The sequence below is a fragment of the Tiliqua scincoides genome, chromosome 12, assembly GCF_035046505.1.
Source record: "Tiliqua scincoides isolate rTilSci1 chromosome 12, rTilSci1.hap2, whole genome shotgun sequence".
Lineage (NCBI taxonomy): Eukaryota > Metazoa > Chordata > Lepidosauria > Squamata > Scincidae > Tiliqua > Tiliqua scincoides.
Window position 1 is genome coordinate 18,087,411 of NC_089832.1, and position 17,154 is coordinate 18,104,564.

General features: G+C 47.7%; 1 protein-coding gene across 2 annotated transcripts in view; it reads left to right on the forward strand.

Annotated features, from left to right (window-relative positions):
• The first annotated feature begins 616 nt into the window (after positions 1–616).
• Positions 617–17,154, forward strand: part of LOC136663041 (rho GTPase-activating protein 20-like) — a 38,938-nt gene continuing 22,400 nt past the window's right edge. For both annotated transcript variants that reach the window (XM_066639939.1, XM_066639940.1), the window contains exons 1-2: positions 617–887; positions 13,956–14,038. In XM_066639939.1, coding sequence (XP_066496036.1) covers positions 807–887; positions 13,956–14,038 — 164 coding nt within the window. In that variant the 5' untranslated portion in view covers positions 617–806. The remainder of the gene's footprint in view (positions 888–13,955; positions 14,039–17,154) is intronic.

Genomic DNA, 17,154 nt, shown 5'->3' on the forward strand with positions numbered 1-17,154 from the left:
AGCACCCCTCTGCCGGGGAGAACCCAGAAGTAAGGTCACATGACATCGTATCACATGACATCACTGCCCTGGCACTGGGGCAGTGCGTTATGCCTCTGTATAGGAGAGCAATGAGAGTGTGACCCAGTGTCCCAGGGCTTAACCCTGTGGTGAAGTTAACTGAAGCCCAGCCCAAACATGCAAAAAACCCACATGGAAACAAGCATTTGCCATGGATTAATTGCACATTTGAATGCAAAACCCAAGTGGGTTTCCCTATTCATGAGTTCCCCCCTCCCAAAATAAGCCAAGTGTGCTTTTCTCATGTAATTTTGAGGGTTCCAAATCTTCTGAATGGGTTTTGAACATATGGCACAGAACTCACATGGTTGTCAGTATCTGTGAGTCCTGAGTCCCCAAAGGAGGTGTGGCAGCATCCTAGACTCTCCACTCTCCAGCTCGATTTTGAGCTCTTTGTAGTGCTTTCAGCATGGGGCACCCTGTAGCTTACTATGAGTAAATGTCCTTATTTAGACAGCACGAGGAGGAGCTACTCCGTGTGTGCAAACCGCCCCCCTTCCTCTCTTGGATGATGAGGAAAAGCAGGCAGGCCCTGTTATGTTGCTCCAGTCACTTGGCACTGAGCTCCAAGCCTGGACATCCAAACATTCACCCCTTGCAGGATTTACAGAGTAAGCTGGATTGCTGAAATGCGCATGGTGCCGTCTCAAGGAGGTCCTCCTGGCTTTCCCTGACAGCAGATGGACATGGCAAGCTGTGGGGAGCGCCATGCGTGCAAGCGGAAGCCCTGACACCGGGTCCTCAGGATGACTCCTCTGCAGAAAGCCAACCTGCCACAGGGGCCAAGTGAAGATGGCTTGAGAGCCTGGCCGAAGGAGTGGAGCAAGGTGAGTACACGACACAGGACAGATTTGGAGATGTGCTCAGTGGCCGGGATAGAAGCTGGTCGAAGTGCCCTTTCTCAACAGAAGTGCCTTCCTCTGTCCCAGCTGGTTCTCCTCTCTGCATTCCTTCCTCTCTGCTTCATTTTTTCCAACTTGCTTGTCTTCCCTTCCCTTCAGTTTATGACTTGTGGGCTCCGTCTCCGCTTAACCCTTCTGGAGAGCTCTGTTTTGAGTCCTTACTTATTCCTCTAGATTTTTATCGCGCCTCTGGATGTGCTGAATTCCCAGCTGCTCCCTTGCAATCTGTTGTTTTTTCCACTCGGCCCCGTTTAACTTTCCATGCTTGCCAGACAGTGTGTGTAGCCACAAGGACATGCCTGCCGTCTCTACCAGTGGAGGCATGACAGCTGCGCACACAAGAGTTCTCTATGTGCTACCGGACAGCTTCTCCCATAGACCAACACAGCCAGATGTACAGCTCTGATTCTGCTATGTAGTTTATGCAAGGAGGGACACATGTAGCTGCTGTCTACTGGGTTGGTCTGTTTCTCTTGGTCTTGCCTTCACAGGCAGGCAGCGACTCTGCCGGGTTTTAGGGCCAAAAACATGTATCTTTGTGACAGATACAAACAAACCCGCCAGCACCCTTTCAGACATTACTTTTTGACTGGGAAGAGCCGGTATTCTTCCAGGGTGACTGAAGTGGTGTAAACAGGTGTTGAAAAGTCCAGCTGCCAATGAAAGTGACTGAAGTTATAGAGACAAAAGGTTAAGGGCAGAGGACTTTTTTGGAGAATGATTTAAAGGTTCAAAGAAAAAGATGAACCGCTGAATCTGATGTGTACAAATAAGAAACTGAGTTCAAGCCTAGGCATGTTTACTCAGAAGTGAGTCCCACTGAGTACAATGTACATGGGGGGCACTGCAGAAGTGAGTTTGGAAAAATGCTTTCCCCCCTATGAATTTGTTCCATAACAGCATTTATTTATTTCCCAACAGCATTTATATTTATTTTTTATACTGTCCTTCCTCCAAGGAGCTCAGGGTGGTGTAAGAACATAAGAACAGCCCCACTGGATCAGGCCATAGGCCCATCTAGTCCAGCTTCCTGTATCTCACAGCGGCCCACCAAATGCCCCAGGGAGCACGCCAGATAACAAGAGACCTCATCCTGGTGCCCTCCCTTGCATCTGGCATTCTGACATAACCCATTTCTAAAATCATGTGTACATGGTTCCTCCTCTCCTTTTGTGCTCACAACAGCCCTGAGAGGTAGGTGAGACTGAGAGTGACTGGCCCCAGGTCGCCCAGGAAGCTTTGTGGCAAAGCGTGGATTTGAATCTGGATCTTCCAGGTCTAAGTCCAATTCCCAAACCATTACACCATCCTGACACTCTAGGAATGCTCTGGTTCCTCTCCAAGCATGCATGTTTGACCTCAGGTGTACTATAGGAGTAATTGGATGGTACAGTTTATTTGTAAAAGGACAGGAGGAGGGCAAATGAAGATATACCTTCCAGTATTTTCCAGATGAAAAGAACAGTGGTGCATACCCTGTTGTTCTCAAGCCAAGGACCACTGCCTAGCTATCTCCACCCCTCTATCTTCATCTAGGCACAGCAGTAAACATTTTCTATGCCTTTACCATGTGGCATTCATTGATTTTGCCATAGCTTGTCTCATGCAAGCAGAACAAGTTTATCAACTCACCATCACCATAGATTTTTACAAAACCTAATTTGCTTTCTTCATTGTGGGGAATGGACTAAAGAAGGCACGTGGGTGCTTTGCATCTATGTGCATGTAGGAGGGGGCAAGACCTGAGTCGGCGTCTGACGCATGTACCCCAGAGCTAGTCCAAATCAGACATTCTGACCACTGGGGCCTTCCCCCAAATTGGCCAAGGGGCAGGATGTTCAGACTTTTGGCCCATTGGAGAGGGAGTTCAGTGGCGAAAGGAGGAAAAAGGACTTACCCTCTTTTGAATTTGTACTGCAGTCCATCTGCAGTGACACAAAGTGTTGCTTGGAAGGGGAAAAATGTTATGATTGCCAGTGGTTGGGAGCTGGGAGCAGCACTCTGTGGTGGTAAGTTTGCCCCAATGAGGACTGGGGTCTTGTAGCAATCTGAATGAGCTCCCATCTATCTGGGTGGGCACCAAGAGAGTCAACTACATTCAAGCGGAGGTGGTCTAGGAGATCAGCAGTGGGCAGGGTGTGGCAAAACAGGGTAGGTGCCCTGGGTGCCACAGGGGCACTGGATACAGTCATATCAGGCGGTGAGCAATAGTGGCAGTGCCCTGTCTGCAGTGCTCTGGGTGACTTGGGGAGCCCCCACAGAAGAGGGAATGGAGTGCACAAAGCCACTAGCACCCCCTCAGTTGGGGAGAACTTGGAAATGATGTCACAACATCACATGACATTGTGATGTCACTGCCCTGGGCTCTGGCGCAGTGTAGTGCATCCCTGATATTGGGCCCTTCAAAGGACCCTGGCTCTTTGACAGTGACCCAATGATGCTAACCTCAATGACAGCCCTGGCCCGGACTCCAACAGCCACCTGAAAAATCACCTCAATGACTTTTGATATTTGCCACCCACAAATGAGTGGAGAGGGAACCTGCGCTAACAATCTCTTTAAAAAATCATACACACACAACACATTTGCTACTCCCCACTCAACGTTTGCCTAGGAGACAATATGAAGCTGAACTAAGGACAGCAGGGCAGGTGCCAGGCAAAGAGACCAGGATGCTCAGCTCTTGTTGAACTGATATTCCTGTGCTGATTGATCGTGCCCTCCTTCATGCAAAAAACTGGCATTCCAGATTTGTGCCAAGCTGCCTGTGATCTCCCCCCCCCCCCCAATATCTACGCTCTGAGAATCCCTGCCTTGGAGGCTTTCAAGGGCATCTGAGGAACCTCCAGTGAGGAGATCAGGCTGCAAGAAATGCTGGACAGTTCAGAAGCAGCCTTTACATTCCCCTGAAAGGAAAAATAGCCATCCGGCTAAATAGCTCTCAGGCCTACTGCAAGTGCATCACACAGATTTTAACAGGTTTTACTTCTGGATTAAGTAAGCATCTTACTTAAGCTTCATCACCTACTCTGTGCTGGCCTGGGACCAAACATTTCCAAGGCTAGGAAATGTGTAGGGCTGCCTCTGCGCCTTTGACAGACAACTAACTAATAAGCAGTAATTTTGGCTTTTGTGGTATCTCATCTTCAAGACAGTGAAAGCTGCACCTGGCGCATTTCAGCCATAAAGCACCTGCCAGGGGAAAAAAGTTGCAAGCCCAGCCCTCTTCTTCCCCAAGGTTGCCAACTTTTCAAATGGCCACTGTAGCCGTGCTTCAGGGTGTGCAGACCTTAGCAGAGGATCATGTTAGATCTCCGTGCTCTGAAAAGAGCCACTTGAGGAGTGCTGCCTTTATAAGCCGCTGGGAAATGCATGAAAGCAGGAAGGGTTGGTTTTCTTTAGATCAGTTGACAACACTCTTTTCCCCAGGAGGCTTCATATGCCATGCCAGGATGGCCTCCCAGATGTTTTAAGTCAGCTCTTGTGGGATCATTGGGTCACTATCACCACTACTTCAGTCACTTTAAAACTTCTAGCAAGGAAATTCCTGGCCATGGAGATTCCAGTTAGGTCCTAGCATGCTGCTTCTTTTGGTGTCACCTAAATCCCCTCTCCCTCTCTGTGGCATCACTACAGCAATGCATGGGTAGTATGGGCTATACTGGGTACAAGCCTCAGCAGGGGGTGTCATCACACCACCAAAGCCTCCCTTCGGCTATCTTCAGCCCTTTCCAGAACCAGCCACCTTGCGCTCTCACGTTTGATTGTGGTTTGGCCGCTCATCTGCGAGAACACAACTTGACCGCACCTGGAGAGGGCTGAAGATCACCAAAGGAAGGTGGTCTAGAGGTGGGCCTATCACATTAAAAGCCATGTGATAGGACAGAAGTTCAGTGGGGTGATGCGATAACGTCATTACGTCTTCCCCAAACTTCTGCAACGCAAGCTCCAAAACTCAGCTCCCTCGGGATCCTCTGCTCCTTCCACGATGAAGTGCTAGGTTCTCACACACAGTGTTGCCCACAGCTACTCACGGCTTTCAGATATGACAGCTGATGCCACCTGATCCCTTGGAGGTCTTTGCCTTCCTGCTAATTATGCGGATGCCCACATTCTGAAACATCTCTCGAAGCAGAAGGCCTGGTAACGAAATGTCAAAAAGTGAATTTCAGGATTCTTCCCAAGGAGAAAACCTGAAAATTTTCATTGGAAGCTCAACAAATTTCTATAAGAAACAAGTGAAAGTACCTATGTTTATACCTATGTAGACCTTTTCAGATAATATGTTGATTGTGCATACAGGGCAAGGCAAGGGATATGATTTTACTTTTCTCTGTATGAACAGATGCTTTCTCTAGATGAGCAAGTGAATAATACTTCTCCTTTTGCAGGACCTCATCTAACTAGATCAGTGGTTCTCAAACTTTTTAGCACTCAGACCCACTTTTTATATCAATCTGTTGGAACCCACCAGAAGTGATGTCATTAAGCTAGAAATGATGTCATTGTCGGAAATGACATCATCAAGCAGGAAACTTTTTAACAATCCTAGGCTGCAATCCTATCCACACTTGCCCAGGAGTAAGCCCCATTGACTATCATTGTTAAAAGCATATACAGAGTAGCCCGTTAAAAGTACAGATCTGTAACATTTCCCCAAATGCAGTCACATGCCATGGTAGCATCACGTCTAATATATTAAAAATAAAATATTGAAATGAATGGGGACCCACCTGAAATTGGCTCCCGACCCACAGTTTGAGAAACACTGTGCACTTGGATGCACTGCTTTCAGTGAAAAATGCATAAATCCCCATTAAGCAGTCTATTGACCTCCCTCTTTTAAATGCCCTTCAGGAAATAAGCAGGCAGTTTGAATGAGAGCTGTCAGAGGTGTTGGGGAAAAGTTTCCAAATCCGATGCCCAAAACAATGTGTCCCTCTAAAAACAGACAGGGCGGGTTAAGTTTACAGCAAAAGGCAACAACTGAAGAGAGAACAGGATGTTTTTCTGTAATATAATGTGTGTTTCCCATTGAAATGTGTGAGTGTGGGGGGATTTGAGGACTGCTTTTAAAACTGCCTGTAGTGTTAATAAACCAACAAACAAAACTGAGTGGGGAGGATGAAGGAAGTGTACAATGTGCTATCCAAGAGAGAAAAAAAAACTTATTTTTTAAAATTTAGCAGGTTCTTTTAACATTCGAATACAGTTCTGATAATGATTAAATTCCATTGCTAAACAGTTTATAACACCACCAAGAAATAGCTCAGAGTTTTATTTGGGCTTTTGAACGAAGTTAAACGGCAAATCTCAGAGTGGGCTGGTCAAGGTTGGGACCATGGCACAGGAGAGGGAGTGTTCACGCCTTTCCTGCCATGCTGTAGTTCCAACAAAAATTGCACCCCTGCTGTTGTTGTTTGAGGAGGAGGAGGAGGAGGATGTATGGGAAGAGCAAAACAGTGCTACCTTAATACTAAATGTTGCATCCAGTAAAAAAAGGCCTCCATTTTTTTTTGAAAGAAATTGCACCCAAAAATGGTTTCCTTGCTGATTTAAAGCAACATTCTTTCTGCGGTTTCTGGGGGTCCACTCCATATGGATGAATGAAGGCCCAGGTGGAAAGCACTCGCCAATGTTCATCCCAATGTCCCTTTTTGGCAGGCAGTCCCCTTTTGTGGCCTGAGTGCTGCAAGAGGCCAACCAGCCCCCTTTTTCCCCCCATCAGCTGCCTCTCCCACTGCTCCTTAGCAAACCCGAACCATGTAGTTGCAAGATGCGCATAAGGCATAAAGGGATTAATGTTCTATTCTAATGGAAACCAGATGCCTAAAGTTGTCTGCTTTGAGCGCTTTCTTCCCCTGGCAAGCTGCAAACAACATGATTTGATCAGCACAAAGGCACTGCCAAATCTCCAGCATTGACCAGGTCTCCAGAGAGCTTTCAAGCAAGTTCCCCCGACAGATCCAGCCCAAGACCTCCTGGTGCCTTAGGCAGAGGGCCAAATGGTCCGCCCTTTCTGTAGGACACATTCCTCACCTCCACACTTCCTCTCCTGCTACTTCCTCTTCCAATCCAGGGAATGTTTTACGGGAGGAGGAGGAAGGAAGGCAGTGGATTCCCCTCCCCCTCCAATGCGCTGCCTGAGGCAACCAGCTCCGTCAACTGCATAGATGGGCAGCTCCTGCTTCACAGACACAGGGGTTCTGCAGGCAGGCCATCTAATAGGGATGGAGGTACATCTCAAACATGGGTTGGATCTGTCTGGGTTGCAATTTGATAGATTTTATGGGTTGCAATTTTTCTCTATGGGGAGGTTTGCCCTTTGGAAAGCAGAATGCCAATTGAGATATTTCTTTGGTCTGCCCCAGCAAGGCTCTCCTTAATGTTCTCAGTCATCATATGCAGGAGCATGTGGGAGTTTATGCAAACCATAAGCCCACAGGTATTGGCAGTCTGCCCCAGCACCTCCTGCAATGCCTAGGAATTCTGTGGCAGACACACACACACACACCAGGGCCCCTTGACAGTCAGGTTCACATGGGCAGCATTCTCCGAGGGTGGGAGTTTGGCATTATCTACTGCAGCTCTTCCACACTCGAACCTGCACATGACAACATAAAACCATTCAGCGGGTCCGCCTAATTTCTCCTCCCCCCTTTTTACAAATGGAGACGGTTGAGCTAACAGGAAGAAAAATGGGTTTCTCTAAGGCCTCAAAGAAGGCGCTACATTCTTCCATCCCTCAAGAAGGTTGGCTGCGACACAAATATGTCCATTTTGCCAAATCCAATGAAATAGCTGTTTAATTTCTTAAAAAAAAATTTTTTTTAAACCCTCACTTCAGAATTTTCCTTGGCCTGAAAAATAATTTCTATGCACACAACTACAGTTCACGTTCTCTGCATACACAAACACACACACACACACACATGCACAGAGCCTTTACAGCTGTTACAAAAAATTCCATTTGGTAACCTTTAATAATTATCACTTGTGCAGCTTTCTTACACCCATGAAACTTTGAACAGGTAGAAACTTTAGTAGAGGCTGGAGGGACTGAGAGGATGAATGCAGTGTGGAGATGCACAGACACACTCTAGCTCCATGACCACTAAAGAGTTAGATCTTTCTATTATGGGATGGAGCTAGTTGTCACCTTTAGACTTTTTCTTTCTTGTTCCTTACGGACGCACTCTAGCTCCATGACCACGAAAGAGTTAGATCTTTCTATTATGTGATGGAGCTAGTTGTCACCTTTAGACTTTTTCTTTCTTGTTCCTTTTATCTTCTAGCTTTGTTGTCTTCTGCCTGACTGTGAAGAAATCTGCTTGTTGATTACAATAATCAGTGAGTTGCAGCCCAATCCTAATCAGGGGGTAAAGGCCAGCACACTGCTACATATGCCAGCACATAGACAGCCCCACTGGCACAGAAGCGGGTGCTGCATAGATGCAACCCCAGTTGCCAGAAAGCCATGCGCCCCTGTCAGTGGGGCACAGATGGGACGCGGCACCAGCAGAGAGGCTGCAACAGGGCAGAGAGGGGAGTGGGACAGGATGGAACAAAGTGGAGTTAGCAGATGATGGATCCTGACCCCCCCTCATCCTGAGCAGGGTATGCCAACAACAGCCGCAAAGTGCTATGCCGGCCTCAGAGCTGGCGTTGCTCAGAGGAGTCCCACAAGGAGCTGTGTGGCAGCCAGAACCTCTCACCCCCTCGACCAACCTCTCCACTGTGACAGAACATAGGATCTGCCGGACATTGCAGTTGGGGGGGGGCACATCCACACAGGACTGGGCTCCAAGGTGTTCCTTCTGGAACATGGGACCGTATACAAAACAGACCAAACCTATGTCCTAGCCCTGAAAATCTGGAATACCCTCTAAATGTGCATTTGGTTCTTTTTCAGACCGAAGTGTCCAAATTATTCAACGGCAGAACAGCCACTAGGGCATCCAGGCTTGGATTATCGTCTCTGGTTCATTGGCAGCTGCTTGGTTGTCATTTAGAGGGCCTGTTTTTAACTATCTGACTGTTTTCCTTTCTGAAATCTTAAGGATAACCTTGTTGGCATAAATAGTTCTTGGGAGGGAAAAGGAAGCTGGTGAGAGTTGAAGGCGTCTCTTCATCACAGCTCCAAGGAAAAAAAGGGTCAACAATAAACAAACAGAGGGGCTGTTGGCAGATGAGTTCCGCCCCTCCCACGTTGGAGTTTTGGGGACATTTTTAAACAAACAGAGAATCTCCCGTTACTTGGAAGGAAAAAGAAAACCATTTCCTTCAAAGAGTGTCCTTTAGGGATGCTGGAAAAAATGGGGGGGGGGAAATTGGGGGCCACCCCAATTAATAAAAATGTCAAATGGAGATGAGAAAGCAGCTTGGAAAACCATTCCCTGTCAAAACTTTTTAGCTATAAATCCACTTTAAGCTCATGCTTTGTTCCTTCAGACTGGACAAACTTCTTCTGCCTCTGTTATTAATTTCCGTTATTAATCTGTGGAACTCCTTGCCACATGATGTGGTGATGGTGTCTGATCACCTAGATGCCTTTCAAGTGGGATTTCATGCATGTCCAACCTATGTCCCACCTAGATGCCTTTCAAGTGGGATTGTGCAGCTTTATGGAGGAAAAGTCCATCACAGGTTACAAGCCATGATGGGTATGTGCAATCTCCTGGTTTTAGAAGTAGTCTACCTTAGAATGCCAGATGTCAGGGAGTGGTACCTGGATGCAGGTCTCTTGTTGTTTTGAGTACTCTCTGAGGCATCTGATGGGCCGCTGTGAGATACAGGAAGCTGGACTAGATGGACCCCCTTTGGCCTGATCCAGCAGGGCTCTTCTTAAGTTCTTTGTGCCTTTAAAGTTCATTTTATAAGCCTACATTCAAGGAAATGCATGCACCAACTTTTGTTCAGATTGCCAACTGACCACAGGGACAGTTCATTTTTCCTCCCTTTTCTTCTGGACATTGTGCGTGCAAGTTCTGTGTAATGCCAGAATTTGGGCCAGGTGACTTGAATTAAAATTGAGACATGTGGAGCAAAAGCAAGGAGTGTCATTGTCACTTCCTGTGTGTACCCAAACTGCCTTGCGCATGCCCTAGAAGCCAAGTTGTGGAACTCATCCAGCGCACACTCTTTGCCATGTGACAGGCTGTGTGGTGCACACAAGCCCCTTTCTCCAAATTCCGTTTAGCTCAGGAAGGCAGGCACTACTAAGCAACGGCCTCTGAGAGCTAGGAACAAGCTAGGAATGTGTCCTTGAGCCAGACCCTCTGCCAGCCTGACTTGAGACCTGCTCTGTCCCTATCGTGTCGGACCACTTTTGCTGCCCTGAGCAGGGCAGGTGTGTCGGGCTGTTTCTGTGCGCTCTCTGCTTGCTTCATGGCCTGGCTAATCATATCGGAGCTTGGTGCCAAGATCACAGCGAAGAAGGAATCCTGGACCACTCCACCAGGCCGCACTGATAGCGTCAGGCCATACATGGCTTTGGAATGAAGCTTATTAGGCTCTCAAGTTTCCCCCTGCCAAGAAATACAAAGCTGGAATTGGCAGCCTCGGGATGAGTAATGCGCAAACACAGTGCAGAGTATTGCAGATTTTCAAGAACCAGGGAAGTGTGTTTGAGTAAATGTGGACCCGTCGCTGTGGTAACAGAAGGGAGGGCAGGCTGCGTCCCTCTGAGAGGTGCTGGGAATTCAAAGGCCTGGTTAATGTGAGCTGGGACAGCGTCCTCCTGCACAAGCACTCCTTGGGGGTGGGAGATGTGCTGCAAGGGGGCAGGTACGCCCTCCTGAGCCCAGAGGTCTGTCTCGCCTGCTTCATAGACAGGGACAGATGCTTCGCAGGTGGGCGGCAAAAGTTCTGGAGCCACGTTCTGAGCTGGCAATTAGGCAGCAGTTCAGGACTCATTTGCAATGATGAGTTATGATATTGATTAGGGCAGGGCCTCTTGGTGCCCACCATGGGCCAGATGGCATGCGCTGCAGAGAGAACCTGAACAGGCCAGGATGACGGGATGGCACCGGGGCACTTTTCTGCAGTGACCACCAAGAGTCCTCTGCAACTTAGTACTAGGTCTGTGGTATGTAAATTAGCATGAGAAGAACTGTCCCCTGCCTGCTGTTTTGAATCTAATGCGGATCTTTATTGTGGAGGAAACTGCCTCCTTGGAGAAGTTCAGAACAAAGATGGAATTGCTCTGTTCCAAGTATGCCCTAACCAGTCTTCTGGTGTGACATTGTCCTGCAGACCAAGAGGCTCTTTAGCCCACAGCAGTATTATTTCATAGCAAGGGAAGCCAACAGACACTCATTCATATCCTTGGGAGAATTGCATCAGCATGGTTGACTCCCCCTATAAAAATCAGTGGTCAAAAAACAGCCTGTGGCAACTGAAAATAGGCTGCACACCCAATTCGTTCCTCTAGAAAGGAACCCAGAATGCCTCGTATTAAAGACATGTGCATATGTGAGTTTGCATGGAAGATGACAGCAAGTCAGACTGATACATGCTGGAGAAAGTTTCCAATTTGCTTCGTTCTTTTCCACCCTCCTTGCAAGCAGCTCCTTGTTGTCTTGATAGGCCATATCAATTCCTGTCTCTTCCAGTGCAAAATCTCTTCCAGGATTTCCTGCACATTGCAGTGCTCATCCAGTGGTCAAATTCTCATGTGCTGTTGTGGAAGTTCTGAGTTCCGTTCCCAGCTAGTGCAGACCCATTGAAGGCCAATGTTGGGGTCTGGACAAAGACCTGCTGGACTGAAGTCCCTTTTGAATGATTGGATCAGGTTTGAGTCTCATTGGATCAGGTTTGAGTCTCATTGGATCAGGTTTGACAAATCACAGAAGCCCTGCAGAACATGATATGAGGTGCAGGCTACAGTCTCATGAAAATACTGTCCACACAGAAGCCAAAGTGTATGTGTACTAACAGGTTGTGAATGTGTGAAAAAATGAAGTGCATGGGTTGTGAAAATAGAGTATGCAAGCGCTTAAGTGGGCATGCACAGAACTCTGTGCAATGGAACCTCAACATGTGAAAGTTTGGTGTACCAAGAGGACTCAGGGGCATGCATGTTGAACACTATCAGCACATATAGAGCATGAGCACAGAGAACAGCTGCTCAGGACTCTCAATCTATCTTTGTAAGGTTGTAATAAAGATATCTCTCTGTGTAGAACGTCTTCTGCTCTTGGGAGTAAAGGCAGGAAGATTAAAGTGTGGTTAATAAAGAAACACTTTAGTTCAAAATCTTGTTGCCTTTTCCATAAAGAATGTTAGCAGAGTCATCTGGCTTTGGCAAAACGTGAACCTCCAGTTTGTGGTGATCACTTCCAGACCGTGCTTGGTTTTCCCCCTATTAATATTTATTTGCTGGGTGTTCATGTCACTGAACCCAACAGAACATTGATCTGAATTTTGGCACTCTTTCTGTTTGTATTCAAAAGCAGCACACAGGTAAGTTAGGAAGCATCACCCCCGAGATCATCAATAAAGCCCAATTTGTTTTTCATCTGAATGGTGGAGTATTATACACCCTCAGGCAAAACCTCATTGCTCTGAACAGATATTGTATTATTTCTGCGCAGTGCTGAGCACACTGCTAAGATTAAATTAATGTCTGCTAGTTGTAGTAACACTAACTGTGTACAGCTAGTTGTACCTAGCTGTACCATATATTTCAGGTGCAAGAAAACAGCTATTATAGTTACCAGATAGCTTAAGGCTGCAATCCTAACCATACTTTCCTGAGTAAGCCCCATTGAACAAAATAGGACTTATTACTGAGTAGACCTGGTTAGGGTTGTGCCCTAAATCAGCTATTTCCGAACACTGTGCCATGGCACACTGGTGTGGTGCGAATGGTCCACAGGTGTGCCACAGTAGGGCCATTGGGGGATCCTGGATCAGGCCATAGGCCCATCTATTCCAGCTTCCTGTATCTCACAGCGGCCCACCAAATGCTCCAAGGAGCACACCAGATAACAAGAGACCTCATCCTGGTGCCCTCCCTTGCATCAGTAATTGTGACATAGCCCATTTCTAAAATCAGGAGGTTGCGCATACACATCATGGCTTGTACCCCATAATGGATTTTACGGAATGAATACACCTGACTGGCAGTGAGGTGTGCCATATCAATCGTCCAAAAATGTTGACCATTTTAGCACTTCCTCAGTGAGCCATGAGATGAAAAAGGTTGAAAATTGCTGGCCTAAACCGTAGGGTGTTATCTTACATAACAACAGTGGCAGGCAAAAGGAAATTCAGGAGCTCATGGTAGATTCTGGGTGATCATCATGACATTGACAAGGATTTCTGTTTTCCAGGAGAAAGGAAAATTGCATATGCTGCCATGCACTGGTTTCTTGGACAAAAACATTGATAGTGAAGGGGTTTTCCAAAGGTATAAATTTTCAACATTGCTAAATTAGAGAGGACATGAGGAGGTTTATAAAATAGGGTGGAGGAAATGGGGATAGATAGAGAAGGTTTTCTCCCTTCATGACAATAGAACTTTCAGTTGTCCATTGAAATTGATTGGTAGGAGATTCAGACTGGAGAAAGGGCTTCTTAGCATTACATTATTAGATTGCAGGATTTGTTGCCATAAGATGTAGTGATGGCCACTAAGATGACTTTAAAACGAGGTTGGACAAATGCATGGAGAAGTATGCATGGATCAATCCTTGTTTATCAGTCATGATGGCAGCATGAAGCTCCCAAATCCAGAGGCACTCTACCTTGCAGTACCTGTTACTGGGGGCAACAACAGGGCTGAGCTTTGCTGATCTGGGCTCTGTAAGGGTGTCTGATTGGCCACTATGGGAAATGGAGTATGAAACGAGATGGGCCTTTGCTCAGAGCCAGCAAGGCTCTTCGGAAGTTCTTGGGTTTTCTTGCAAGTGTGGTCCAGCTCTGAAGAGGAAGGAGTTGGAGTGATGGTGGTCCAGGCTTAGCCAATGTATCTGCCCTTTTGTCTTTCAGAAAATGAAACCCATAGCGCAAAGGCAGCGCTCAACCTCGTCAGCCATCAGCAAAGCGCTCAGCAAGTCCAGATCTCACTCCAGGTAAGCAACTTTCATCCCGAGACCCTTCAGAGCACTGGATGGCCTTTGGCTTTCTTATCTAGAAACAGGATTTAAATAACAATTTTTCCCCCAAGTAAAGGGGGAGGCTTCACTTACATCATTTAAGTCACTTATAGACTTCATTCTCCTCTTCCTCTGAATTGCTCTTCCTTTTAGAGGGGAAGGGGGAGAAGCAATGGAAACAGAGGCTGGTCTGCTGCTTGGGAGGGTGTCAACATTTGACCCACTGCTGTAGACAGCAAGAGCTCTTGGGCTAGCCAGAAGCAGGTAGTGGACTAGGTGCAGGTAGAAGCAGGCTAGCCAGAAGCAGGTAACGGACTCAGCCATCTCACCAGCAATGGGTAATAATCATGTGACAACAGAAGATTGACAGAAGAGAAAATTGAGGCATCGGAATGTTAGACGAGAGATAGCCCTGAACTTGAAAACTGTCCCGTGCCGAAGATGTGTCGCCCTAGGAAATCATCACCGAGTGTCAAAATAGACACACTCAGGGCCCAGAAATGCTCTCTGCTCTTGGAAACAGTCCCAGGAAAATCGCTTTCCAGATGGCTTAAATGAGAGCAGGTTTGGTGGGGCCCAGGCAGGGTTTGCCTTTCTTTTCCTGAATAGAAATCTATTCTAATCACATTGGTGGGGTAGGAAGCAGAAAGGAAGGAAAGGCGAAGGTGCTCCCCCTGCCACAAGGAAAGAAGAGCCCCCGGCCTTGAGCAGTGGATTCAGGGTGCTGTCAAGGGCAGGAAAAGGCCTGCTCCCTGAGGCGTTTGGTAGATCACTGCAAAAGAGTGGAAGCTGGATGGGCCTTGGGCCTGATCCACGGGGGCTCTTCTTATAATATGATTTTCTACAGGCAGTTTGCCCACAGGCTCTGCCCCAACCCACTTACATTTATAATAATAATAATAATACAGGTATTTATATACCGCCTTTCTTGGTCTTTATTCAAGACTTTATTCAAGGCGGTTTACATAGGCAGGCTAATTTAAATCCCCGTAGGGATTTTTACAATTGAAAGAAGGCTCTATCTTTCAAGAGCCACAACAATTCAGATGTTTCGTTCTGATCTGGCCTCCATCCTCCCACGCTCAAAGCAAATAACTCGGCTTGTCAGCTGCTTCAAGGTCTTACGGTGCCGGTGGCCTCGAACCGGCGACCTTGTGGATGTTATCTTCAGGCAAATGGAGGCTCTACCCTCTAGACCAGATCTCCTGCCAGACCTTTATTAGAAAAGGGGCGATCTGTTGTCGTCCCTTCTCCATGTACAGCTAATGAATGCAAGCAGGCCAGTGGTGTAGCCTGCAGCCCCTTCCGGCCTCCAGCCAGACATTCATTTTTGCCCAAAGGAACGTCAAGAGGTGGCTCTTTTTAATTCCTTTGGATTTTTTAAAAAAAGAAAAATAAATCGCCTTTGATGGAGTGACTCCACCCCCTCATTTCATGCAAGCACAGTAGAGCCTGCTGGCCAGGTGAGTTTGCTTAGTCCGTTGTCAGCGCTAGAACAATGAAATCATCCATCATCGCCTTAGCCAGGGCTTAACTGGAACCCAGAACAGATTGGCGGAGAGCAGGGTTGCCAACTGAACCGAAAAAATGTGGTCTGGCTCAGGGCTGGGTTTTTAAAAACCCTGGGCCTGTTGTCGGTTGTTTCCCTGTCAGAGCCAGGAATCTGGCTTGGTTGCAAGGATGCTTGGAGTGGAGCTGGAATGTTTGGAGGGAGAAAAGTCGACCTCAGCAGTTTCACTTTGTGCTGGGGCTTCAGCTGTGCAGCACAGACGTGCTCTCGAGCGCCAGGGTCTTGAGGTCCATCTCCATGTCCTCATTCACTGCATGAGACACTCCGAGTTGCAAGCATGTTCTGGGACCTCTGAGCCTCTCACAGGCACCAGCTGAGGCCACAGTTTCTGCTGTAAAGCTGTAGGCAACCCAACCTCCGGCTTTGAGAGGGAGCATTTCTCTGAATGCCCGATGCAAAGGAGTGGCCAAGGGACACAGGTAGCTGTTGTCCATGTGCTCCCAGAAGCATCTCGTGGGCCACTGTGAGATGCAGGATCCAGAAGGGTTCTTCTCATGTTCTTTGAGGGAGATGGGGAGGGCCGTGACTGAGCAACGTGGCAGCTTGGTCAGGGTTAGGGGTTACTCTTTCACCCGTCTCCCTCTGCGTCTTCAATCCAGTGCTGGGGCTCCAGTGGAGGCTTGATTCACCCACCTGTCATAACCAATTGGAACAGAGAAAGAAAGATTTGACCAGGGGGCTCTCTGAACCATTTCTAGGGTGTGTTCTCACTCAGTCGTCACGCTCATGTCAGGAGGCCAGGTTCAAGAACCTGTCGCTCTCATTTTTTTTTTCTCCTAGCACCTGCCCCATCTGACATGCAATCAGAGCTGATATTTGAAAGGTTTCTGAGAGTTCACATAGGATGTTCATTCCTTATTTGGTAGCTATCATAGGGCTTCAGATCAAGGCCCTAGGGAGCTCTCTGTGCATCCAAGTAGCCCAGTTGACCCAAACCAGGCAGGGGTCAAGTCCCAGAGCAGCAACCAGAGGGATTGGGGGCAGGTGGGGTCAAGATGCAGGGCAGCCATCAGGAAAAAGGCAACAGGAGCTTAGGCTGTACCCTCATGCCAAAGACAAATGGCTCAGATCAAGAAGCCACTTTGGAGGCCCGAGCTTTGCAGAGCCTGATCACTCCAGACTTGAAATCAGCTGACAGTGCCTAGAAGAGCCAATATTGCAGGCTGGTGGCAGAGGTTGCTCCAGTGTTAGGGGCAAGGGGAGCTTTCACTGGAGAAGGAACGGGGGAGGGAGTGTAAAGCTAGACAGTGAGTGACCCTCCTCCATCACCCAGAAGTGGTGTCACTTGACACAATGTCACATGACATCATGACATCACCAGTGGCAGACGCCCCCCTCTCTGCTCCCAGGGCAAAGGTCCGTTAAACCGCCCCCTGTGAAATGCCGCCCCCCTGCGTGCAAAGCCACCCTCTATCTCCAAAGCGCGATGGAGCCTCACATGACCCTAGGAGCGACTGGAGAAACATTAGAATGCTTCCCCACGGTCTTAAACTGCACTTCCAGAAACCAGAAGTGCAGTTTC